Source organism: Phacochoerus africanus, chromosome 13 (assembly GCF_016906955.1).
Source record: "Phacochoerus africanus isolate WHEZ1 chromosome 13, ROS_Pafr_v1, whole genome shotgun sequence".
NCBI classification, from domain to species: domain Eukaryota; kingdom Metazoa; phylum Chordata; class Mammalia; order Artiodactyla; family Suidae; genus Phacochoerus; species Phacochoerus africanus.
The window spans coordinates 23918451-23944529 of record NC_062556.1 but is presented as its reverse complement, the minus strand read 5'-3'; the positions used below and the strand labels follow the sequence as shown (position 1 = coordinate 23944529).

The window sequence follows — 26079 nt, the reverse complement described above, 5'->3', positions numbered from 1 at the left end:
TTTTTTCCTCCACAGGCAAGAAGTTTGATAGCTGTAGGGCTGGGTATTGCAGCTCTTGGATTTGCAGGTAAGATACATAAAGGATACGTATCAATAAATGTTGCAGGAGAAATACTTCCAAGTAGATTCCGAAGTGATTCATGAGGACCGTTAGTATTCTGAGGCTTTGGTTTTTAAGATATACGTTCCCATTTTCCACAACATTTATAGTCAGTGAACATTTATTTCTCTGTGCAGCGAGATCTAGATGAACTTTGTAGTGAAGGAAATTAACGATACAAAAGCGAGGAAAACCAGCCCCAGTGATAGTTGGTCTTTGTGACATTTTTTTAGTTTGAGCTATGGTGTACTATTAAAACATAGAATCTTTAATACGAAGCAATATAAGTGATGTGGAGCTCTTTTATTCTCCTGTATTTTTTTTTCTTGCAGATAAGAGTACACATTTTCTGAGCTGTCAGCTCTTTCTGATGAGCATAGTTGCCTATAGTGTATTGATTACTTCATTTTTAATACATTGGTGTAATTTCCTTAACAAATTTAGGAGAATTTCTTTTATTACCCAAATCACCTTTTTATAAAGAACAGTTATAAAGATTTAAAGTATAATTGCTATCTCTTCATCATTAATTTATAGTTTTAAATTGCATAGCTAGTCTCTAATTAAATGTTAGAGAGCATTTTCTTGTTGGTAAAGTATTTCCATTTTTCATTTAGCATTTGTGTCTCTTAAGTTCCATGAATTGAAAACAAAAAAAAAGTTCCATGAATTTGATCTTATTAATTAGATCTTCTTTTAGGTGGAGCTACATTGTGGTAATGTGGCCTTTAGGAAGATCCAAGAGAAAAATGAGATAGGAAGGATTTTATTTTGTTTCATATGGTATTTAATTCCCCACAACTCTCATGTATTTTTATTTTTAACTTTTTTTGTCTTTTGTCTTTTTAGGGCCGCACCCATGGCATATGGAGGTTCCCAGGCTAGGGGTCTATTTGGAGCTGTTGCTGCCAGCCTACACGACAGCCACAGCAAAGCCAGATGGGAGCTGTGTCTGCGACTTAACACCACAGCTCAAGGCAACGCCAGGTCCTCAACCCACTGAGAGAGGCCAGGGATCGTCGAACCCGAAACCTCATGGTTCTTAGTCGGATTCGTTTCCACTGCGCCACGACGGGAACTCCCACACAACTCTCATTTAAAGCATCCTACCAATAAAAACTCTAAAATCAGGAACGTCAGTGGTTCAGATTCTCTTGGTGCTCATACCGCTGGGTCTTCTGTCGCATGATATAACTATGGTTGGCTGCTTTCTGAACTTTGAAGAGAAGAGTATCATGTCTGAAAAGGAATTCTGACAAACTTGCCCATAAACACAAAACAATTTTCGTATTAATTGCTGTAGGAGAATAGGCATAGTTATTTCAAATTCGAATGTAAGGTTTTTATTTGAAATTAGGGAAAGATGCACTTTTGCCAAGGTCGTCTTTCTACAATGAGAATTGGCCCATGTATTCTGTATATACTACACTATTGCCAAATTCACTTCACTAACTAGAGTACTAAATAACAGGTAGATGTCTTTCAGGGTCATATACACCTGGATAATAGAATTTCAGAGAAGAACCCCTATACTGTTGGAACTAGGTCTTCTCCTGTAGGATTAACATAAATGTCCACATGTCACGACTTGAAGCCTTTAACTGCTTTTTTATATAGAGACTGACTGGTTTTTAAGGAGTTTTGAGATAAAATATTTAAAAGCTCTGATTTATACTATTGTAGAATCAAATCGAAGTTGATGTCCATATAGAGGTTTAGATGAGTTAGGATTTCAGCTTCATTTAATTTTACTTTAATTTCTCCCTGACGTCCAGAGCTTTTTATCTCCTCCTTAGATTGGCTACTTCATGTCTTCCTATTTGTAGCATCCTGAGTTTTTTTGTTTGTTTGTTTGTTTTTTGGTTTTTAGGGCTGCGCCTGTGGCATATGGAGGGTCCCAGGCTAGGGATCTAATTGAAGCTACAGCTGCAGGCCTACGCCACAGCAACTCAAGATCCAAGCCGTATCTGCGATCTACACCACAGCTCACTGAGTGAGGCCAGGGATTGAACCTGCAACCTCATAGTTCCTAGTCGGATTCGTTTCCACTGTGCCACAACAGGACCTCCTAGACAGGAAACTTCTTATAAAAGATCTATGTAGTTGAATTTTCCCAGTAGCAATCTTGATTTACAAATCATGTTATGGTTGGAAATTGAGTTGAAGGGCAGAGGTTTTCGAAGTTCACTGGTTTTCTAGCAAAGCTCTGGGAAAAGAGAGACTAGTGTTAGTAGACATGTTCTGATTAAGGTGCAAAAAAAAGGTAAATAAGCCAGATAATATTTTATCTTTGCCCTGAAAACAGTGTAGGACTTGTGTTGCTGTTGATACTTAGTTGTCCAGACTCGAGAGTTTTGATTTTTAGGATGCCAAAGAAAGGAAAGCACTAAAATAAGTTTTTAGGAGTGTAGTCATCCTCAGAAATTAAGAATAAACATTCTTTGTAAATATTACCTACATAACTGCCTCTTTTTTTTTTTTTTTTTTTAATGCCCTTTTAGGGTCACACCTGCAGCATATGGCGGTTCCCAGGCTAGGGCTCAAATCAGAGCTGCAGCTGCCAGCCTACGCCACAGCCACGCAGGATCCAGTCCTCATCTGTGACCTACACCACAGCTCGTGGCAATGCTGGATCCCTGACCCACTGAGCGAGGCCAGGGATCAAACTCGCATCCTCATGGATACTTGTCAGATTGTTTCTGCTGCGCCATGATGGAAACTCCCCATAATTGCTTTTTTACTTTAGCAATATCTCGATTAAAATCACTCTTGACTTGTTTCCTATATATTTCAACGTGATTATCATGTGAAAAGCAGTATAATTATTTTAGATTCATAAGTGACTTTATATGTAAAGGGACTTTAAAAGAGCACTAGACTGTTATTTTGTGGGTGTGTGACCTGTAACATCATATAAATGTAAGATTTTTTATACATAAAGGTTGAAATTTTCTTATTTTATAATTATGAACTAGAACAGAATAAATTCAATAGCCATGATAATTATATTAAAATGAAATCTGTCCTCGGCATTTAAATTGTATTAAAATGAAACCCGTCTTCCATTTAATGAACTAGAAATTTGGAAAAAATATAACTATCTTTCTGGTAGGTTTTGGAACGGTTGTTGAGGGAGTTCTCTTGTGGCACAGTGGGTTAAGGATTGGATGTGGTCACTGCAGAGGTTTCGGTCACTGCTGGGGTGTGGGTTTGATCTCTAGCCCAGGGACTGCCTCTTGCTGTGGGCAAGGCCAAAAAAAAAAGATGAAATAGTTACTAAAAAAACATAGAACGTAAACTATGAATAAATACTATAGTGAGCACCTTGTGGGTATTGCCTTTCATTATAGAAAATATATTTGATATTATTTCTGTTATTACTTAGGTCGCTATGCATTTCGGATCTGGAAACCTCTAGGACAAGTAATCACAGAAACCGCAAAGAAGATTTCAGCTCCTGTAAGTGAAAGAAGGCTTTCGTTCGTTAGAAAGCTAAGCTCATTTTGATTTTTATTTATATGCTGTCGCTGATAGTAATTCGGAAAAATGTTTTGGATTTTCCAGTGTATATGTTATTGGTGAGTTTATCTACTTCACAGATTTTAATTTCTTTTAAGTTTCTCGGTCACGTTGTTTTATATCTAACCATAGTCCCCCCCCCCTTTTTTTTTTTTTTTTTTTTTGCTGTTTAGAGCCACATCTGCAGCATATGGAAGTTCCCAGGGGTCAGATCAGAGCTGCAGCTTTTGGCCACAGCCACAGCAATTCGGGATCCGAGCCGTATCTGCGATCTACACCGCAGCAACACTGGATCCTTAACCCACTGAGCAAGGCCAGGGCTTGAACCCGTATCCTCGTGGATCCTAGTTGGGTTTGTAACCACTGAGCCATGAAGGGAACTCCTATGTCTAACCATATTCCTAATTTTGACTTCTAATTATTATATTCATTTTAGTAGTATTGTGTCAATTTTGAGGTAATTTATTTTCCTTGTTTCGTTAATATTCATTTGGGAATTGTCCTATACCAGGCATAGCTGGTGAACAAAACAGACATGGTCCCTGGCCTGATGGAGCTTACCTGAGAGTTTATTTCATCTTGACATTTGAAACTAGTCCTCTTGCATCACACCTGGCTATCTCAAACATGAGATTATAAGATTCCAACCTTGAAATCCTGTAGGGCTCATACATTCATCTACCAGCGTTACAGCTGCCCTGTCTGCTGAGCTGAATATAAGCGAAGAATGAATGATAGTAGGTATCTAAGAAGCTAGAGTGTGGTGAACTGTGGTTTGTGACCACTGGAGACCAGGCAGAGAAAACTCACTGAAGCAGTGCAACATAAACATTGATTTCTGGGAAACAGAAGGTCTGGGATAGATCAGCTTGGCTTGCAGCAGTTTGAGAATGAATGGCTTGTTTTAGTGAAGGGATTACAGGCTTGTGAGGCTTAGTTAGTAATGAGCAATGAACACACTTTCAAAGGATGACATGCTGACAGACAATTAAACTCAGGGTCAAAAGAACTGCAAGTGATTTTGTGGACCTATAAATGTCTGTTTGTGATTAGAAGGAGCATGTGTTTATTTTCTGTTTCCCGTTTTTTGTTTTTGTGTTTTGGGGGCCACACCCACAGCATGTGGAGGTTCCCAGGCTCAGGATAAAATTGGAGCTGTAGCTGCCAGCCTACACCACAGCTACAGCAATGCCAGATCCAAACCACATCTGCCAGCTACACTACAGCTCGAGGCAACACCGGATCTTTTAACCAACTGTGCAAGGACAGGGATTGAACCCATATCTTCCTGAATGCTAGTCAGGTTCAGTATCTCTTAGCCACGACAGGAACTCCTCTGTTTTCTTATTTGTATTTTCTTTGGCTAAAGTATTAATAGATACAGAGCATGCATTCATTAAATGTTCATTAAGTACCTACTACGTGTCAGACGTTATTGTGGGGAGTGGGATGTAGTCATGAACCAGACAAAGACACCACCCTCAGGAGCTTAGATTTTAGTGGAAACAATGAACACATATGTAAGATACATAATACGTAGAAGTGATGAATGTAAAAGTTTCATTTGCTTTAGAAAATGAGATCAGGGTAAGGGTTGGCTTCTTCGGCAGCAGAGAGGAATCTGTATCAGATGGGTCAAGGACGGTGCCTCTGAGAAGGGGGAGGGAGCAGGCCATGCGACTGTCTGAAGAAAGGGCTTTCTGGGCAGTGGAGCACTGCAGAAGTTCCAGGGTGGAAATGAGTTTAACAGCAAGCGCAACTCCAGTGGAGCATGAGGAAGGGATAGTAGTAGTTTGGGCCCAGATTAGTTACGTAGGGCCAAATAGACGATGATAAAGACTGTAGATGCTATTTTAAATTTGATGGTAAGCCTTGGGAAGGTGTTACGCGTGGGGGCAGTGATTTTCATTTTAGACTATCCCTCTGCCTGTGCTTAGTGTATGGACTAGAATGAACCAGAGGAGCAGCTATGAAACCTGTTAGGATATTGAGATGGTCCAGGATGATGGTGGCTTGAAATAGAGTTAGAGGAGTGGAAATGGTGACACAGTAGTTTAAATGAATGCCATTGGTGTCTTTCCATATGTTTACAAATGGAGAGAATTTCGGAAATCTTTGCTCTCCTGTGACGGTGATCTTTGGTATGTATATAAATAGAAGAGTCACATTTTGTAGAACTACGTTATTTAGCATTCTAAAGGAAAAGAGAACAAGCACGTGTGAGAAAAACTGCGCTGCTCTGTGGAGGCTCAGCAATAAAGTCGAGTGGTTTAAGAGGTTGTCATGGGTGTCCTGAACCCAGCCCCTGCATTTCTGAAGGAGAGGAAAATGATGCATGCCTCCTCCCCCTCCTTTTCACGGGCTTCAGGTTAGTACAAGTGGCTTTTGATAAATCCAGTCCCTTTCCCACGAAGTATTATGCTTGCAGTTTCCAGTGAAAACATCTTAGAATATCTTTATCATCATCATCATAACTATACTTCAGTAAAGACAAGAGTTGTGTTTTGGGGGGTTTGTTTTTTTTGTCTTTTTTTTTTTTTTTTTTTTTTTTTTTTTTAGGGCCGCACCCGCAGCATATGGAGATTCCCAGGCTAGGGGTCAGATCGGAGCTGTAGCTGCCAGCCTACAGCACAGCCACAGCAGCGCAGGATCCAAGCAGTGTCTGCAGCCTACACCACAGCTCACGGCAACGCCAGATCCTAAACCCACTGAGCAAGGCCAGGGATCTGCGGCCTCATGGGTGCTAGGCAGATTCATTTCCGCTGAGCCCCTACAGGAACTCCAAGATAAGAGTTTTTAAAATAATTCTTTAAATATTAATTGTTCCAGGGAAATAGAGGAATGAAATATACGAATACTAATGATTCCAAAAAGTCAAATTCACAAAGCACAGCGTTTATGGTGTTTCGATCTTGTGCGTATGTTCATTATTGAACTAAAGAGAGTTACCGACAAATAGGAACTGTGGTTGTGTATAAATCCCTGTCACTCAAAAGAGAATATTCGAGGCTCAAGTTCCTTTGGGTTCTCTTTTCATTTTTTCCTAAACTTCATGCGCCTCCTCTATACTTTGAACATCATCTTGTTCTTAACTTTCCTCTTTTTCTCTCACTTTTCCCCTCCCATTTTGTTGGAGTATTGCCTAGAATAATTTCTTTCCTATGGAATGCATGGATGGTAAATGTTTTAAATTCTGTTAAATAAACTCTCATGTTGTGGCTCAGTGGTAACGAACCCGACTCGTGTCCATGAGGATGCAGGTTCGATCCCTGGCCTCTGTTAGTGGGTTAAGGATCCAGGGTTGCCACGAGCTGTGGTGTAGGTCACAGACAGGGCTGGATTCTAAGTTGCTATGGCTGTGGCGTAGGCTGGTAGCTGCAGCTCCAGTTCGATCCCTAGCCTGGGAGCTTACATAGCCCTGGATGCAGCCCTAAAAAGTAAAGAAAAGAAAATATCTCCTTTGCTCTGTTACATTTAACTTGTGGCTCCTTGGAATCTGGTGGCACCAGTGTTAGAGGAGTACTACAGAAATCTCTCTCAGGCTGAACTTCCATGCCCACATTTGTGCTTTCCTGCATATTCTCGCCACATTTTTTGGTACTCAGACTCAGCCAGCGTTTCTGGTGTTTTTTATTCCTCTGTACATGGCATGTTTTGGTTTTTCTTGTGGTGTTTGTGCTTTGAGTTTTTAGTGTTGGATGATTTTTTTGTTTGTGTGCTTCTTGTTTAGCTCTGGAAACTTTGGGGGTGTTCTTTATTACTGATTTTCTGAAATTTCACAGGGATTTTTACCCTTGACTTAATGTGAAAATTGTCTATCATTTGTCTTGTAATACTCTACTATGTTTTTTCTTTAATTATTTCCTCTTTCCAGTGTCTCTCTCCTCTGCTCCTGAAACTCTGATAAGAGAGATGTTAAATCTTTGAACATTTTATCTTATTTTCTATCTCTTAATCATTTTGTTCTACTTCCCACAGTATTTCCAGAGGTTATTTTGCAGATCACTAGGTTGGCCTTCAGCAATGGCCCTTCTGTTGTTCAGCCCCTCCACTGCATTTTTTACATAAGCACTTTTTTAATATCAAAGAATTATTCTTGATCCTTTTTCATACAACTTATTCTTTTATGGATGTTATCCTAATATCTCTAAAGACACTAATTCAGATTTTGTCAGGTTCTCTTACATTTCTTGATTTATCTCCTTCCTATCGAGCCAACTGATGTTTGTTCATCTTGGTTCTGTTTTTTTCCCTCCATAATATTGGGTTTTTTCCAAATGTCTAAAGATCCTTGGTTGTTGATTTATGTTGAGGAGGACTCCGCTGAGTAATGAAAGTGGACTTTCTCATCAGTTTGTTAGGCTTGCTTCATTCAGCACTTTAATTGAGTGAGAGGATCAACATGGTTTGTGAGTATGTAGGTAGGTTTAATCAACAGTCATGTCCCTTCCAAAGCAAGGAGCCCAGAGGCAGTATTGGGACTCACAGAACCCAAGGGTGGTTGAGTACTATGTATATTTTACTCCTTGGCATAACTGTCCGCCTCTTCAGCCCTCAGCATTCTGAAATGTGATCTCCTGGTACTCCCCTTTGCTTCTCTTGGGACCTACCACTCACAATAAGATGCACCCCAGGCATTTCACTTGCTTATTAGCCTGAGGGCTGAAGTGACAGGTGGCTGAACCTTACCTCCTGTACTAATGGAATTGGGAATGGTCTCTCTCTGCTCTTCTGGTTTAATTAATTACCCTGATACCATGTTTTGTATTTGTTGACTCTGAACTTAGTGTGTTTTCTTCTTTCTTTCCTCTAGTGATTGGGCTGCTGCGATTTTTTTGTTTGCTGTGATTTGTGATGTGCTGTGTCTTACCTGCTTTCAATCTTTCAGAATTTCTTTAAACTTTCTGGTTTGCTGCTTGTCCCATTTCTTGTTTTCTAGGCCTATTATGGATTTTTCTTTTTTAAAATACCTCTTTCTCATTTCAAAGGCACTTTGGAATTCGGAAGATTTTTATTATTCAGTCTGCTGTTTTGAGCCTGTACCCTTTCCTTGATTTTTTTAAAGTTTTAATGTCTATTATTGATTCAGCTAATGTATAATTAACCCTGTTCCCCCCGCCGCTCGGGGAACAATACCCAAGTTATCTTCTTTTGAGACTTTTATTTTTCTATTTGCGAATTTGTCATTTTACTTGAATATAAGTTTTTAAAATTCGACTTATATTGTTTTATGTTAAGTGAAATTCATGGAAATAATGCTAATTAAAATCATCATTCTGTGGCTCTATAAATCAAATAGCTTATTGTACATAATTGAAGCTTATAGTTAATGGTGAGTGACTTTCTTCTCTTAAGACTGTGGAATGATGTATTTCTCTGGTTGTCTGGAGGGCTTTTATGTTTCAAGTTATTGATTGAGTAAATTAGCTAATGAAGACTTACATTTAACTTGGTTCTTTTCATATCTTCTTTGATAATATATAGTGATATAGTATTCTGTGTTAATTGTAGAAGGAAAATTAAATTGGTTTCTGTCATTATATACTTTATAAATAGAATAGTACAAAATAATAATTTGTAAGATTTGGGGTGTGTTTCAAACAGCAGAATAAATTCCACTGTTTCTGTCCTTGGAAATTCCATGAGAAATATATAACCATCTTCTCTGTCTGTTTAATGACATAGTTATTCCTTATTATAGTCCCACTTTTGTGAATCTAAACATTTCCTGACCCACCAGCATTGTCAGAAAGTGGTTCTGCACTGCTTTCTATCTGTGTATCTTTATGTAATACAACATTGGTATATTGTTTGTAAGCTTCAAAGGGCCTTTGAGTCAGTTATGCTCTATTGGAGAGTGGTAACAAAGGGACAGTGTTCTGCTTGCTCATGACACAGCTACTGATTTACAGAAAAATATATTAAAAACACAGCTACTAAGTTACAGAAAAATATATCAAAATACTGTGATAACAGTTTCTTTTTAAAATTATGTAATATAAAACCTAAATTCCATACGATTTTTAGAAGGCATGATTTTCTCTAAAGTAACATGAGCAATTTTGTTTTCTGTCTTCTTTTCTATAAAGCCCCCAAATATTAAGTGTCTGTCCTCAAAATGAGGACGTTCCTTTAGAAGGATTGTGATGATTGTCTAGGTTCAGATTGACTTACTTGTAAGCAGGTCAGTGTTTTGGGGTATGAGCCTTAACCAGGTGCTAGATTTTGTGTGTGTGGCGGCGGGGGGGGGGGCACATCTGCTGCATATGGAGGTTCCTGGGCTAGGGGTTGAATCTGAGTTGCATCTGTGACTTGCACTGCAGCTTGTGGCAACACCAGATCCTTAACCCCCTGAACGAGGCCAGGGATCGAACCCCCATCCTCATTGACACTGCTGTGGCTCAGGTTCTTAACCCACTGAGCCACAACAGGAACTCCAGGTGCTAGATTTTAAGTAACCTTTACTTAGTTTTCTTCTGCACCTAGGAAGAACTGAAAGTGAAAACTTGGCTTGGATGCGATACCTGCTTTTTAGGGTTAATGAGTCTTGTGAATATGGTGGAAACGAGTTCATAAAGCATCATCAGTTTGTTTATTGTGTGGAAAAGTTGAAATTTTGGAGCTCCCTAAGGTTGATACTGATAGAAATATTAGGGAGTAAGGTATATATCTAGTAAAAAATTTTGGTCCCCTGAGAGAAACCTTGAAACTAGCTGCTGTTCCTTCATACGTGTACTCTGGTTCGATTCTTTGAGTTTTTGCTGAATGCAGCGCTCAGTTCTCAGCTCTCTTCTGACTTGACCTGTCAGAAGCACTTGACACTATTTTTCACTTCTTCACTGTTGGCACCTGCTTTTCCTCCTGCTGCACCACTGAGCCCGTGCAGTTCCTTTGCGGATTCCTCTTCATTTCTGTGCCACTAAATGTTGCCATCTCTAAGGCTCAGGCTTTGGACTTTTCTCCACTCCCTCTCTAGGTGATCTCATTTAGTCTGATGGCTCAATGCCGTCTGGGTACTCATGACTCCCAAATGTTATCTCCAGGTCAGACTTTTCCTCCACTTAGATACTTAATAGACATTTGAAACTTAACATAACCAAAACCAATCTCCTGGTATCTGTTACCCACAACAAACAAATAACCACTCCTTCTCTAAGTCATTAATTGGCAATTTAGGCCAGAAACCTAGCAGTCATTTGTAGTTTAAGTTCTCTGGAAAGCAGAATGAGACAAAGATGAGCAAGCTGTTAGTTCATTAGGGAGTGCTCTTAGGATCAACAGCTCCAGAAGGCAAGAGAAGGAAAAGAAGGGAAGGATAATTGAGACTGAAGTACAACCTTAACACAGGCCTGAGGCAGCCCCCGAGGAGCTCTGACGCTCGGGTGGCTCATTGTGCTTGTCCCAAGTTGGGGTGCGAGGCCATGAAACTCAATGGCATCAACCTGGGAAATAAATATAAGAAGTGCAAGGACTGAGCTGCAGAGAACCGCAGCGTCATTCCCTAGAGACTGCCTGGGAAGGGGGCGGGAGCTCAGCCTTCTGCAGCCAAGTCAGTTGCTGGGGTTTGACAGCTGAGTGCTGTCTGCCTGCAGCAGCCCCAGTGTCTGAGGAGCAAGTGCCTCGCTTTGGAAGAAGGATCTGTGCAGCATATAACAGTGTGTACTGGAGTTCCCGTCATGGCGCAGTGGTTAATGAACCCAACTAGGAACCGTGAGGTTGTGGGTTTGATCCCTGGCCTCGCTCAGTGGGTTAAGGATTCAGCATTGCCAGTGAGCTACGGTGTAGGTCGCAGACACGGCTCGGATCCCGTGTTGCTGTGGCTGTGGTGTACGCCATCGGCTACAGCTCTGATTAGACCTCTAGCCTAGGAACCTCCATATGCCATGGGTGTGGCCCTAGAAAAGACTAAAAAAAACCAGTGTGTACTGCATCATCTTTGATTCCCTGCCTTTTCTTATAGCCCACATTCAGTCCAAGCAATTGTCATTTCTGCTTTCACAATTCATCCCAAATCGGAGGGTCTCACCTCCTCCTCTATTACCACATTGGTCTGTCCCACCTCCACCTCTTAGTTAGATTCCTTATATCCTCTTAACTGGTCTCTTGCCTCCACTTTCTTAGGATTTTGCTTTGTTTTCTGGCCACACCCGTGACATGTGGAAGTCCCAAGTCAGGGATCGCACCTGCACCACAGCAGTGGCAATGCTGGATCCTTAACCTGCTAAGGAATCAGGGAACTCCTGTACTTGTCTCTCTGTTTTCCATGCAGCAGTAATATAATCCTTTGACATTTTTAAAATTAAAGTATAGATGATTTACAATGTTAATGCTAGTTTCTGCTGTATAGCAAAGTGACCTAGTCATACACACACACACTCACACTTATATGGTCTTCTATCATGATCCATCCAGGAGAGTAGATAGAGTTCCCTGTTCTGTACAGTAGGACTGTGTTGTCTGTCCATTCTAAATACAGTAGTTTGCATCAACGTAACCCCAAACTCTCAGTCCATCGCACTCCCTCGCCCTTCCCCCTTGTCAGCCAGTACCACACTGTCTTGATTCTGTTCTCTGTCTGTGAGTCTTGTTCTGTTTTGCAGGTAGGTTCATTTGTGCCATATTTTAGATTGGACATATAAATGATAGCATACAGTATTTGTCTCTCTTTCTGATGTACTTGGTATGGGAACCTCTAGTTGCATCCATGTTGCTACAGATGGCATTATTGCATTGTTTTTTTAATGCTTCAGTAATACTCCGTTGTGTATATGTACACATCTTCTCAATCCATTCATCTGTTGATGGACATTTAGGTTGTTTCCTTGGCTATTGTGAATAGTGCTGCTGTGAAGGTACAGATACCTGTATCTTTTGGATTATAGTTTTTTCCAGACTTATGCCCAAGAGTGGAATTGCTAGATCATGTTAGTTGTATATTTAGTTTTCTGAGGAACTGCCATGCTATTTTCCATAGTGGATGCACCAATTTACATTCCCACCAACAGTGTAGGAGTGTTCCCTTTTCTCCATATACCTCTCTAGCATCTGTTACTTGTAGACTTAGGAATGATGGCCATTCATTGAAGTGTGAAGTGAAGTTGGTACCTCATTGTAGTTTTGATTTGCATTTTTCTAATAATTAGTGATGTTGAGCATTTTTTCATATGCCTGTTGGCCATCTGTATGTCTTGTTTTTTTGTTTTTTGTGTTTTTTTTGCCATTTCTTGGGCCGCTTCCACGGCATGTGGAGATTCCCAGGCTAGGGGTCGAATCGGAGCTGTAGTCGCCAGCCTACGCCAGAGCCACAGCACCGCGGGATCCGAGCCGCGTCTGCAACCTACACCACAGCTCACGGCAACGCGGGATCGTTAACCCACTGAGCAAGGCCAGGGATCGAACCTGCAACCTCATGGTTCCTAGTCGGATTCGTTAACCACTGCGCCACGACGGGAACTCCTGTATGTCTTGTTTGAAGAAATGTCTTTTAGGTCTTCTGCCTATTTTTCAATTGGGTTGTTTACATATATTTTGGAGAGTAAGCCCTTGTCAGTTGCATCATTTGCAACTATTTTCTTCCATCCCGTAGGTTGTCTTCATTTTTCTCATGGTTTCTTTTGCTGTGCAAAAGCTTGTAAGTTTGATTAGGTCTCATTTGTTTATTTTTGTTTCTATTTCTATTGCCTGGGAGACTGACCTAAGATAGTATTTGTACAGTTGATGTCAGAGAATGTCTTGCCTGTGTTCTCTTCTGGTAGTTTTATGGTGTCATGTCTTACGTTTAAGTCTTTAAGCCTGCTTTTGAGTTTATTTTTGTGTGTGGTGTGAGGGTGTGTTCTAGTTTCATTGATTCACATGCAGATGTCCAGTTTTCCAAGAACCACTTGCCAAAGAGACTGTCTTTTTCCCATTTTATATTCTTGCCTCCTTCACTGAAGATTAATTGACCGTGGGTGTCTGGATTTATTTCTGGGCTCTCTATTCTGTTCCATTGGTCCATTTGTCTGTTTTTGTACCAGTACCATACTGTCTTGTTTACTGTAGCTTTGCAGTATTGTCTGAAAGTCTAGGAGAGTTATTCCTCTTGCTTTTTTCCCCTCAGGATTGCTTTGGCAATTCTGGGTCTTTTATGGTTCCATATTAATTTTTGGATTATCAGTTCAAATTTCTGTGAAAAAAGGCATGGGTAATTTGATAAGCATCACATTAAATTGGTAGATTTTCTTTGGGTAGTGTGGTCGTTTTAGCAATATTAATTCTTCCAATCCAGGAGCATGGGATATCTTTCCATTTCTTTGAATCCTCTTTAATTTTCTTTTTTTTTCTCTTTAATTTTCTTGATTAATGTTTTATAGTTTTCAATGTATAATAAGTTTCACCTCCTCGATCAGGTTTATTCCTAGGTATTTTATTTTTTGGGGGTGCAATTTTAAAAAGTATTTTTTATATTCCTTTTCTAATATTTCATTGTTAGTATTCAGAAATGTAACTGATTTCTGAATATTAATCTTGTATCCTGCTACTTTGCTGAATTCATTGGGCAGTTGAAGTAGTTTTTGTGTGGAGTGCTTAGGGTTTTCTATATACATATAGTGATAATTTTACCTCTTCTAATTTAGATACCTTTTATTGCTTTTGTTTCTCTGATTGCTGTGGTTAGGACTTCCAATACCATGTTGAATAAAACTGGTGAGAGTGGGTATCCTTGTCTTGTTCCAGATTTTAGAGGGAAGGCTTTCAGCTTTTCTCTGTTGAGAATTACATTGGCTGAGGGTTTGTCATAAATGGCTTTTATTATGTTCAGATATGTTCCTTCTATACCCACTTTGCTAAGAGTTTTTTTTAATCACGAATGAATGTTGGCTTTTCTCAAATACTTTTTCTCCAGCTATTGAGATGATCATGTGGGTTTTGACTTTCGTTAATGTAGTGTATTACGTTGGTTTGCATCTGTTGAACTTTCCTTGTGAACTTGGGATGAATCCCACTTGGTTTTGGTGTATGTTCTTTTCATGTGTTGTTGGAATCAGTTGGCTAAAATTTTGTTGAGATCTTTGCATCGATATTCATCAAAGATATTGGCCTGTAATTTTCTTTTTTGGTAGTATCTTTGGTTTTTGTATGAAGGTGATGGTGGCTTCATAAAATGTCTCGGGGAGTGTTCCTTCGTCTTCAATATTTTGGCAAAGTTTAAGAAAGGTTGATATTAGTTGTTCTTTATAGCCATCTGGTCCTGGACTTTTGTTTGTAGGAATTTTTTTTTTTTTAATTACATGTTCAATTTCATTTTTAGTGATCAATCTGTTCAAATGATTTTTTTCTTTTTGATTCAGTTTTGGTGAGCTCTATGTTTCTAGAAATTTGTTCATTTTGTCTAGATTGTCAAATTTGTTGGCATGCAGTTATTCAGTGTTCTCTTACGGGGTTCTTTTTTTTTTTTTTTTGTATTTTTGCAGTATCCATTGAGACTTCTCCTTTTTCTTTTCTTATTTTATTTGGGTTCTCTCTCTCTTCTTGGTGAGTCTGGCCAGAGGTTTGTCACTTTTTATTTACCTTTTCAAACAACCAGCTCTTGGTTATATTGACTTATTCCTATTGTTCTTTTATCTTCATTTTATTGACTTCCTTTCTGATTGTTACTTCCTTCTGACTTTAGGTTTTGTTTGTTGTTCTTTCTCTAATTCTTTTAGGTGGTATATTGTTTATTCGAAATTTTTCTTGTTTTTGGAGGAAGTATCGCTATGAACTTCCCTCTAAGGACTGCTTTTGCAGTATCTCATGTGTTTCATGATCATTTGTCTTGAGGTATTTTTTTTTTTAATTTCCCTTTTGATTTCCCCATTAACCCACTGTTTTTTTTAGTAGCAGGTTATTTAGTCTCATTTTTTTCTCACTTCTTTTCCTGTAGTTGATTTCTAGTTTTATGCCATTGTGGTCAGAGAAGATGCTTGAAATCATTTCTGTTCTCTTAAATTTGTTGAGGTTAGCTTTGTGTCTCAGTATGTGGTCAGTCCTGGAGAATGTTCCATGTGCATTAGAAAAGAATGTGTATTCTGGGTTTTTTTTTTTTTTTTATGTAGTTTTCTGAAGTCTAATTGTTCTCTTGTGTCATTTAGGATCTCTGTTGCCTAACTTATTTTTCTGTCTAGAAGATCTGGCCATTGATGTGAGTGGGTTGTTAAAGTCTATTATTATTGTATCCCCATCAATTTCTCCTTTTATGTCCATTAGTATTTGTTTTAATGTATTTGGGTGCTCCTATATTAGGGGTGTATACATTGACGAATATAATATCCTCTTCTTGAATGGATCCTGTTATCTTTAAATACTGTCCTTGTTTATCTTTTTTCTTTTCTTTTTGCGGCTGCATCTGTGGCTTATGGAAGTTCCCTGGCTAGGAGTCTGATCAGAGCTTCAGCTGCCAGCCTACTCCATAGCCATAGCAATACTGGAGCCAAGCCACATCCGAAACCTATGCCGCAGCTTGCAGCAATGCTGGATCCTTAATGCACTGAGCAAGGCCAGGGATTGAACCTGTATTCTCGTGGACACTATGTAAGAATCTTAACCCTCTGAGTCACAGTGGGAATTCTTAGAAACTCCTTCTTTATCTTTCTCTATGGCCTTAGTTTTAAAGTCTGTCTGATACAAGTATTGTGACTCCTGCTTTCCTGTTATTTCTATTTGCATTAAATATCTTTTTCTGTCCCCTCACTTTGAATTTATATGTCCTTTGCCTGAAGTTGGGTCTCTTGTAGGTGACATATTATTGTAGACTTTTGGTTTTTTTATCCAGTGTACCACTCTGTGTCTTTTGATTGGAGCATTTAGTCCAGTGGCATTGGCATGTATTTATTGCCATTTTAAACCTTGTTTTCCAGTTGATTTTATGTTTCTCCTTTGTTCCTTCTTTTCCTTTTTTTTTTCTTCTTTGGTTAGGTGACTTTATTTTTATGCTTGTGTTCTCTTCTTTTTCGTTTTTGTGAATGTATTGTTTAGTTTTGATTTGTGGTTGCTCTGCTTTCAAGTACGTTAACCCCTTCCTATATCTGCTTGCTTCTAGACTGATAGTCATATAGGCTCAAGCACATTCTTTTTTTTTTTTTTTTTTTTTTTTAATTTTCCCACTGTACAGCAAGGGGGTCAGGTTATCCTTACATGTATACATTACAATTACATTTTTTCCCCCACCCTTTCTTCTGTTGCAACATGAGTATCTAGACAAAGTTCTCAATGTCAAGCACATTCTTAAAAAAAAGTCTAGATTTTCTTACTCTTCCTTCCCCACATTTTAAGATTTTGATGTCCTTTTGAACATATTCGTGTTTATCTTTGTGTTTATCTTTGCTTTTACAAATAGTCTTTTTTTTTTTTAATCTGTGCACTTATTTAAGTGATTACTTTCCAATTGTCACTTCCCCCATCCTGTATCTTGTTACCTCTTTCTTATTTAGAGGAGACCTTTCAGTATTTCTTTTAGGAGAGGTTTAGTATTCCTGTATTTTTTTTTTTTTTTTTTAGTTTGCCTGAAAAAATTCTTTTTCTCCTTCTATTTTAAATGATAATCTTGCTGGGTAGACTATTCTAGATTGCAGATTTTTCCCTTTTAGAACTTTGAATTTATCTTGTCATTCTCTTCTGGCCTCTATCAATTAATTCTATAGAGAAATCAGCTGATTGCCTTTTAGGGGGTTCTCTTATAATTAACTTTTTCTTTTTTTCTACATACTGCCTTTAGAATTTTCTACTTATCTTTAATTTTTGCTATTTCTGTTATGTTTTGGTGTAGGTCTGTTTGGGTTCAACTTGTTTGGGACCCTCCGTGCTCTCTGTATCTGAATATCTGTTTCCTTCTTTAGATTGGGAAGTTTTCAGCCATAATTTCTTCAAATGTGTTTTCAATCCCTTTTCTTTTTCTTCTCCTTCTGGGACCCCTATTATGTGTAAATTGGCCCTCTTTATATTATTCCATAGATCATGGCTTTCTGACTCCTATTCTGATTGGGAGATTTTGATTGTTTTATCTTCTGGGTCACTTTTTGTTCCTTTTCATTATCCATTCTGCTGTTCAATGTGTTTGACTCAGTTTTTGTCTCTGCAAATGAATTTTCTAAGTTTTCTCAGCTCCTGTAGCATAGTTCCTTTTTAAAGTGATCTGCATGCTGTTGATAGCTGCACTTAATTCTTCAGTATTTCCATTACCTCCTTTTTGAACTCAGCGTCTGTTAGACTGTGCAGGTCTGTTTCATTCTTTGCTTCTTCAGGGGAATTTCTCCTGCTCTTTTAACTGGAAATGATTCCTATGCTTCTTCATTTTTCTTATATTTTTTTCTGACTCCTTGAGTTTAAGGAAAACAGTTATCTGCTGTAGTCTGAGAGGGCTATTTAGAAGCAGTAGCATCCCTAGGTAGCTTGTGAGCCTGTGGATTGAGAACCACTTTTGGTTTGAATGCTTGCTGTCTCTTTCCTCAGTGTGTGCAGGCCGTTATCCCCATGATAGGGGGTGTGCAGGTGGATGGCCTGCCTGTGCTTCCAGGGAGGTGGGGGCAATGGGCGATGCCTGCAGGTGGCACCTGGTTGTGGTCCCTTGGCAGTGGCATTGATCCTCAGGGCAGCGGGGGCAGTGCCCAGGGTCCTTAGCAGCAGCAGCAGTGGAGTGCATTTGTTCTCATGGAGGTGGGTGCAACAGGTGGCACTCAGTTGCAGGGCCCTCTGTGCTTGTGGCCCTTGAGGTGACTGCGGCTGCAGGCAGTGCCTGGTCACTGGACCGCTAGTGGTGGTGGGCCATGCCCACCTCTGGAGTCCAACATGGCTATGGCAGTTTTCACCCGGCCCACATAGATGGCACGTGAGCAGAGAAAGAGCTTCCTGTCGTTGTCCACCCCCTCCCCTCACACTCCCAGACAGTGGCGCCCTCCTTCTCTTTCGGGCCCAGGCCTCTTCCCACTCTACCTTGGCTGTGGTGCTCTGCTCCCCAGTTCACTCAGGCTGTTTCTACACTGTCCCCTAGTCCTCTCCTGGACCTGGCCTCCAAAGCCCACGTTTCAGCACCCCAGCCCCTGCCCAGATGTCTCAAGCTGTGGTATGTGAGTCAGTGGTTCTGGTGGTCTGTGCAGCTCTCTCTCTGCTTTGCCCTCCTCAGACCAGCTGCTGCATTTTTCGCAGATCAGCCTTCGCGTAGGAGGAGGCCTTGAGGCTCCCTCTCTGTCCCCGTTAGGTGGCCTCCCAGGGTGTAGATTCCTTTCCTCTTTCACGGCTCCCTCTCAAGAGTGCTGGGCCCAGCCCGATTCCTTTTTTCTCTTCTTTCTCTCTCGCTTTTTTTTTTTTTTTTTTTCATTTTGTTCTACCCAGTTACTCGGAGGGTTTCTTGCCCTTTTTGCACGTCAGAGGTCTCTGTCAGCATGTAGTAGCTTTTCTGTGTGAATCTACATGTAAGTGGCGTCTTGGGTGTGTTCGTGGGAGAAGATGAGCCCCACTTCCTACTCCTCTGCCATCTTGATACTGCCTATCCTTTTAAAACCAAGTCAAACCTGTTACTCCAGTGCTCTGGCTGCTCCTACTGACTGAGAGAAATAGCTTCAGTCACTTGCCTTTCCCCGAGTCCATCCACAGCCTGCTCCTTGCTCAGGCCCCTCCAGCCGTGTCGGCCTTGCAGCCCCGTCTTGCTGTCTGATGTCCTGATGTCCTCCCCACCTTCACAGTTTCTCCTCTTCTTTCTCAGCCAGTCTAGTAGGTCAGACTGTCTGTTATCTCAGTAGTAAATGACTTGGTCAAGGTTATCCAATGACAGAGTTACTGTGCAGAGCTTAGGAAATGTGCAAGCCTTTTGTTTCTGCTGATCTTTCTCATTTCCTCGGTGTAGAAAAGTGAGTGTATTTGGAAGTGGAAAAGATTGTTAACATTTTTTAAGTATTCCTCTTGTTCATGATTTCTTGTAAAGGATTATTGTTGCGTGCTCCCCCTCCCCACCCACCTCACCAACAATTTCAGATTTATTTCTGGTAAAATGCATAACTCCTACTGAAGCAGTGTGATGGGATTGAGGTCATGCACCTCATACATGGAATTAATCATTTTTTGTTCTTTCTTTCCTGTGCAGACCTTTTCATCCTACTATAAAGGAGGATTTGAACAGAAAATGAGTAGGCGAGAAGCTAGTCTTATTTTGGGTGTAAGGTAGGTGTGTTCCATAAGTATTACTTTGTTCTGAGGCTAAGTTTGTGTTAAAAAGGAGAAAATGTGACAGGAAAATTATCCTTATATTTTAAATTATGAATATGAGGCAAAGGAGAAAATATCAAATTTTTAAATTTTAGAACTTCAAATCTGGAGTTCCCATTGTGGCTCAGTGGTAACGAGCCCAACTAGTATCCATGAGGATGCAGGTTTGATCCCTGGCCCTGCTCAGTGGATTAAGGATCTGACATTGCTGTGAGCTGCAGTGTACGTCTCACAGACGTGGCTTGGATCCCAAGTTGCTATGACACAGGCTGGAAGCTGTAGCTCCAATTCGACCCCTAGCCCGGGAACTTCCATATGCCACAGGTGTGGCCCTAAAAAAGGAAAAAATAAATAAATTAAAAGAAAAAGTAAAACCTCAAATTAAAAAAAAAAAAGGTAAAACTTAAATCTAGGAGAATATCCTACTCCCTCTAAGAAAATCAGGCATAGTTGTGATGTGCCTCTTTTTTTTTTTTTTTTTTTAAGAATACAGGGTAATTTTATTTTTGCTTAGAGTGTAAAACCAGTGTTCCTTAACAAGAAGCTGTTAAAATTGAATATTAAAGTTTCAGTGCAATTATCAAAATATGTCTTCTTGCATTATTTTTTGGGCCGCATGCACCCATTCAGAAGTTCCTAGAGTAGGGATCAAACCCATGCCACAGCAGAACCAGATCCTTAACCCACTGAGCTACGAGGTAACTCCAAAATATCCCTTATTCTCACACTGACTTTTTTCTGGTTCGGTTTTTATAATTTGAAATTTATTATATTTTCAGTTATAACATGGGATCCGTTTCAAAATTCTTTTCTAGTTCCATAATTTGACATGTAGCATATTTTATTATACTTATTTCCCCTTTGTATTCATTTATTGTCTAACTTTGCACAGCTTAGGAGAAAATTAATGACATTATGTGATTACTGTGAGATATCACTTAACACTTTAATTTAAAAATACATCCCTTACCCTAGATTTACCATTATCTGTATTTGTTTGCCTTATGTTCTCTTAAGAGCCACATATCTTTTGGGGGTTGGTTACGGTATGTTGCCTGCAACAAATCTTATGGTAATTTAGTCAAAATAACTAAGCAGAATAGATGGTAAAGTCCTATACTGATACAGTTTTTAAATATGTTATAGATTAGCAGATTTTTGTTCGTTTGTTTTTTAGGGCTGCACCCGTGGCATATGGAGAGTCCCAGGCTAGGAGTCGAATCAGAGCTACAGCTGCCAGCCTGTGCCACAGCACAGCACCTCAGGATCCAAGCCTCATCTGTGAACTATACCACAGCTCATGGCAACACCAGATCCTTAACCCACTGAGTGAGGCCAGGGATTGAACCTGCAACCTCATGGTTCCTGGTCGGTTTCGTTCCTGCTGCACCACAATGGGAACTCCAGATTAGCAGATTTTTAAGGCCACAACACTTTGCTATTTCTTATGCGACTGGTCAAGAAAAACAAAAAGGTGGGTGGGGAGGAAGAAGAGGTGAGCTCTCTCACTGAGAATAAATATGAAAAAGGAAACAGTTTTAAGCAGGGGAACCAAGTTAGGAAATTAGCTAAATTACTAACTATTCTTGGTCTTAATATTCAGATGGGCATTATTTTTCTTAACCATCTTTGAGCCCCCATATCATCGTATTCATCGGAAGTGTGAGTATGAAACATGTTTTAAACCAAAGACAAAGTTTTTGAGAATATCATTCAATATTATCCCAAGATACTCCAAGTTTGTTTTGTTTGGGCTGCATCTCTGGCATGTGGAAGTTACTGGGCCAGGGATTAAAGCCATGCCACAGCAGTGACCTGAGCTGCTGCAGTGACAGCACTGGCTCCTTAACCTGCTGTGCCATCAGGGAACTCCAGGGTACTTTTGTTTTTAGGAGAGAAATTAGGAGTTGACTTAAGACACATGGTTATAAAGCTGTATAAAATTTCACAAGGAAAATCAAGTGACTAACAGCACAGACTGATAGCAGGTGAATCTGAGTACGGATACCGGTTTTACCACTTAATTGGGTGACTTCAGTTTCATCATTTGTAAAACAGAGATAATAATACTCAGTTTTTACTGCATAGAGTTGTTCCAAAGATGAACACATGAAAGTTTTAGCATCAACATAACACTTAGTAACTACTCAATAAATACCAGCTAAGCAAATAGGTCCTCATCCTGATTCTGTCGCTGAGGCACTGGTTAAGTTACTTACAGCTTTTCTGCATGTCAGCTTCTTCATTTTCAATTCAGAATAACATTTTGCCTTGGTGGAATAATGTACAATATGAGTGGTACCTTTTTTATAAAAGTGCCTACCAAGGACGTTCCCTTGGGGCACAGCGGGTTAAGTAAGGATCCAGCGTTGCCACAGCTGTGGCTCAGGTCACAACTGCAGGGCAAGTTCAGTCCCTGGCCCGGGAACATCAACATGCTATTGCATGGCTAAAAAAAAAGAAAGGGTGTCTACCCAATAACAGGTATGCTGAATAAAGGTGGGCCCCTCTCTCTTCCCCATCTCTATCACGAATGCAGAAGCTAAATATTTGCCCTTAGTACATTAAATAGAAAGTTAAAACTTATTTGCTTTCCTCTAGCCCTTTCATTCAGCCAGGCAATGTTGATTTTGTGAAAATCCTTCAAGCTGTGAATACATTGCTGTGGTTCCATTTTCTGTGGTCAATGAATCCAAATGATTTAGACTATATGAGGAAGACAAAATGGAGCTGACTCTGTTGATACCCTATTTAAAAACAAACAAAAAAATTCTGTATACTACCAGATGACTCTGTATATTTTCACATATGGCATATAGCCTAAAATATTTTACTGAGCTGCCTAAGAAAATTGTTGTTAGACCTGGTATTTTCTGAAACGATGTACGCATTTGGGATTTTCAAGCTTTCTGTAAAACTTCTGTGGAAGTTTTAAACTATTATTCAGTAGACTAGCAGTAAAAAAAAAAAAAGAAAGAAAAGAAACCACACCCACTCCATTTGCTACAGGTTCAGGGAACACCAGTCTGTTCCACACACCCTGCTCCCCCTACTCCCAATCAGATGCTTTCCAGGGAGCAGTTTGAAATCCCTGATCCAGGCAAAATGGTATTTAAAGTTACATTTTCAGAGTTCCCACTGAGGTGCAGTGGGTTAAGAATCCCAAGTGTAGCGGCTTGGGTCTTCGTGGAGGTGCCTGTTTAATTCTAGGCCTCTAACAGTGGGTTAAAGGATCTATTGTTGCTACAGCGTAGGTTGCAACTATGTCTGTGGTGGGTTTTTTGTTTGTTTGTTTGTTTTTGCTTTTTAGGGCCGCACCAGAGGCATATGGAGGTTCCCAGGCTTGGGGTCCAATCCGAGCTATGCCACAGCCACAGCAATGCCGGATCCGAGCCACATCTGTGACCTACACCATAGCTCACCGCAATGCCAGATCCTTAACCCACTGAGCAAGGCCAGGGATTGAACCCGCATCCTCATGGTTCTTAGTCGGATTCGTTTCCAGTCTGCCACGATGGGAACTCCTTCAGCTACATCTTGAATTCAGTTCCTGGACTGGGAACTTCCATATGCCACAGGTGCAGACTTTTTAAAAAAAATTACATTTTCAATTCATGGTGAAATTTTCTATACTGAAGATATATTAAGCTACATTTATTTATTTTTATTTATTTATTTTTTTGTCTTTTTAGGGCCGCACCTGCAACACGTGGAAGTTCCCAGGCTAGGGGTTGAACTGGAACTGTAGGCTGTGGCCAGATCTGAGCTATATCTGCCATATCGGGTGCAGCTTGCAGTAATGCTGGATCCTTAATCCAGTGATCAAAGCCAGGGATCTAACCTGAATTCTCATGGATACTAGTCAGGTTCTTAATCTGATGAGCCACAACAGGAACTTAGATTTATTTATTGATTTATTGATTTATTTTTGTGGTCTTTTTAGGGCCCTGCCCGCAGCATATGGAGGTTCCCAGGCTAGAGTCAAATTAGAGCAGTAACTGCTGGCCACAGCCACAGCAGTGAGAGATCTGATCTATATTGCAGCCTGGACCACAGCTCATGGCGACACTGGATCCTTAACCCACTGAGCAAGGCCAGGGACAGAACTTGGATCCTCATGGATACTAGTCAAGTTCATTAACTGCTGAGCCACGGCAGGAACTCCTACATTTAATTTTTATATTTGTTTAAGAACTAGGATCCTCTCATTTTGTTTAATCTTTACAAGACCAGTCTTCAGGAGCTTATCTCCTATATTTCCATATAGGAGTTTTAAGGTTTTAGGTCTTACATGTAAGTCTTGAATCCATTTTGAGGTAATTTTGGTGTGTGGTCTAAGATAGGGGTCCAATTTCATGTCTTTGGGTATGACTGTTCAGATTTTCTATTCCTAATAAACACTTTTATCTTTCTCTGCATTGTATATTCTTTTCTCCTTTGTTGTAAATTAATTGACCATATATGCATGGCTTTATTTCTGGGCTCTGTGCTGTGCCATTAATCTGTGTGTCCATTTCTATGCCAGTACCATACTGTTTGATTACCAGAGCATTGAAATATAGTTTGAAATAAAGAAGTTTGATGTCTCCAGATTCTTCTACTTTCTCAAGATTGCTTTGGCTTTTCAAGATCGTTTGTGGTTCCGTACAAACTTTAAGGTTTTTTTGTTCTGTTCAATGAAAAATGCCATTGGAACGTTTATATAAGTTGCTTTGAAATTAAATCCATACATTGTTTTGGGTAGTATGGACATTTTTACAAAATTACTTCTTCCAACCCACAAGTGCAGAATATTTACATTTGTTTGTGTTTTTAGTTTATTTCATCAGTGTATTCCAATTTTCATTGTACAGGCCTTTCACCTCCTTGGTTGAATTTATTCCTGGGTATTTTATTCTTTTTGATGCAATTGTAAATGGGATTATTTTCTTGATTTCTCTTTCTGATAGTTTATTAGTATATAGAAACACAACAGGTTTTTATATATTGATTTTATATTCTATAATTTTTCTGAATTTATTGATTAGGCCTAACAGTTTTTTGGTGGAGTCTTTAGGGGTTTTTTAAATGTAATAATCACGTCCTCTATAGGTAATTACGGTTTTACTTCCTCCTTTCTGATTTGGATGCCTTTGTTTCTTTTTCTTGACTGATTGCTCTGACTGGGACTTCCAATGCTATGTTGAATAAAAGTGATGAGAGTGGGCACCTCTGCCTTGTTCTTGATATTAGAGGAAAAGATGTCAGCTTTTCATTGAAGATAATGTTAGCTGTTGGCTTTTCATATATGGTCTATTATGGTGAGGTCCCTTCCCTCTATACCAACTTGGTTGAAAGGTTTGTCATTAACAGATAATTGAATTTTGTCCAATGCTTCTATATCTCTTGATTTTTATCTTTCGTTTTGATATTGTGGTATATACCCCATTGATTTTTCCGATGTTAAGCCATCCTTGCATTCCTGGAATAAATCCCATTTGATCCTGGTATGTGATCCTTTTAAAATATTTTTGTATTCAGTTTGGTAGTATTTGAGTATTTTTGCATTTATGACCATCAAGTCTATTTGGTCTGTGTTTTTCTTTTCTTGTAATGTCCTTTTCTGGTTTTGGTCTCAGGATAATGCTGGCCTCATAAATGGAATAATTTGGAAGTGTTTCCTCCTCTTCTATTTTTTGAAAGAGTTTGAGGATTGGTATTAATTATTCTTTCTTCCCCCCACTTTTTTTTTTTGGCTGCCTCATGGTATGTGGAGTTCCTGGACCAAAGACCAGATCTGAGCTACAGCGTCGACCCACAATACCAGACCCCTTAACCCACTGTTTCAGGCCAAGAATCAAACCTGCAACCTGGCACTGCAGGTGCAGCTGATCCAGTTGAGCCACAGGGGGAACTCCCAATTGTTTAATGTTTGGTAGAATTTAGTGAAGACATCTGGTCTTGGACTTTTCGTTGTTGGGGGTTTTTTGATTAGTGATTCAATCTCATTAATAGTAATTGGTATATTTAGATTTTCTATTTCTTCACAATTTAGTCTTGATAGGTGTTTTGTTTTGTTTTCCTCTTAGGGATTTATCTGTTTCTTCTAGTTTGTCCATTTTATTAATATATAATACACTTCATGGTAGTCTTGTATTTCTGTGTATCAGTTATAATCTCTGCTTTTCCATTTCTTTTTTTTTTTTTTTGTCTTTCTTATTTTTAGGGTCGCACCCAAGGCATATGGAGGTTCCCAGGCTGGG

The 26079-nt window shown here is 39.6% G+C and overlaps 1 protein-coding gene across 13 annotated transcripts in view; it reads left to right on the top strand.

Annotated features, from left to right (window-relative positions):
- The window catches only part of DNAJC15 (DnaJ heat shock protein family (Hsp40) member C15), a 110476-nt gene that overhangs the window by 58741 nt on the left and 25656 nt on the right, over positions 1–26079 (top strand). For 5 of the 13 annotated variants that reach the window (XR_007131367.1, XR_007131366.1, XM_047755650.1 and 2 more), the window contains exons 6-7: positions 3486–3559; positions 19716–19792. Coding sequence is in view for 9 of the 13 variants with exons in the window: in XM_047755650.1 (XP_047611606.1) it covers positions 3486–3559; positions 19716–19792 (151 nt within the window). In the remaining 4 variants the exon portion in view is untranslated. Of the gene's footprint in view, positions 1–15; positions 68–3485; positions 3560–19715; positions 19793–26079 lie in introns of all 13 variants that reach the window. The other 8 variants (XR_007131368.1, XM_047755652.1, XM_047755651.1 and 5 more) reach the window with 3 other exon arrangements.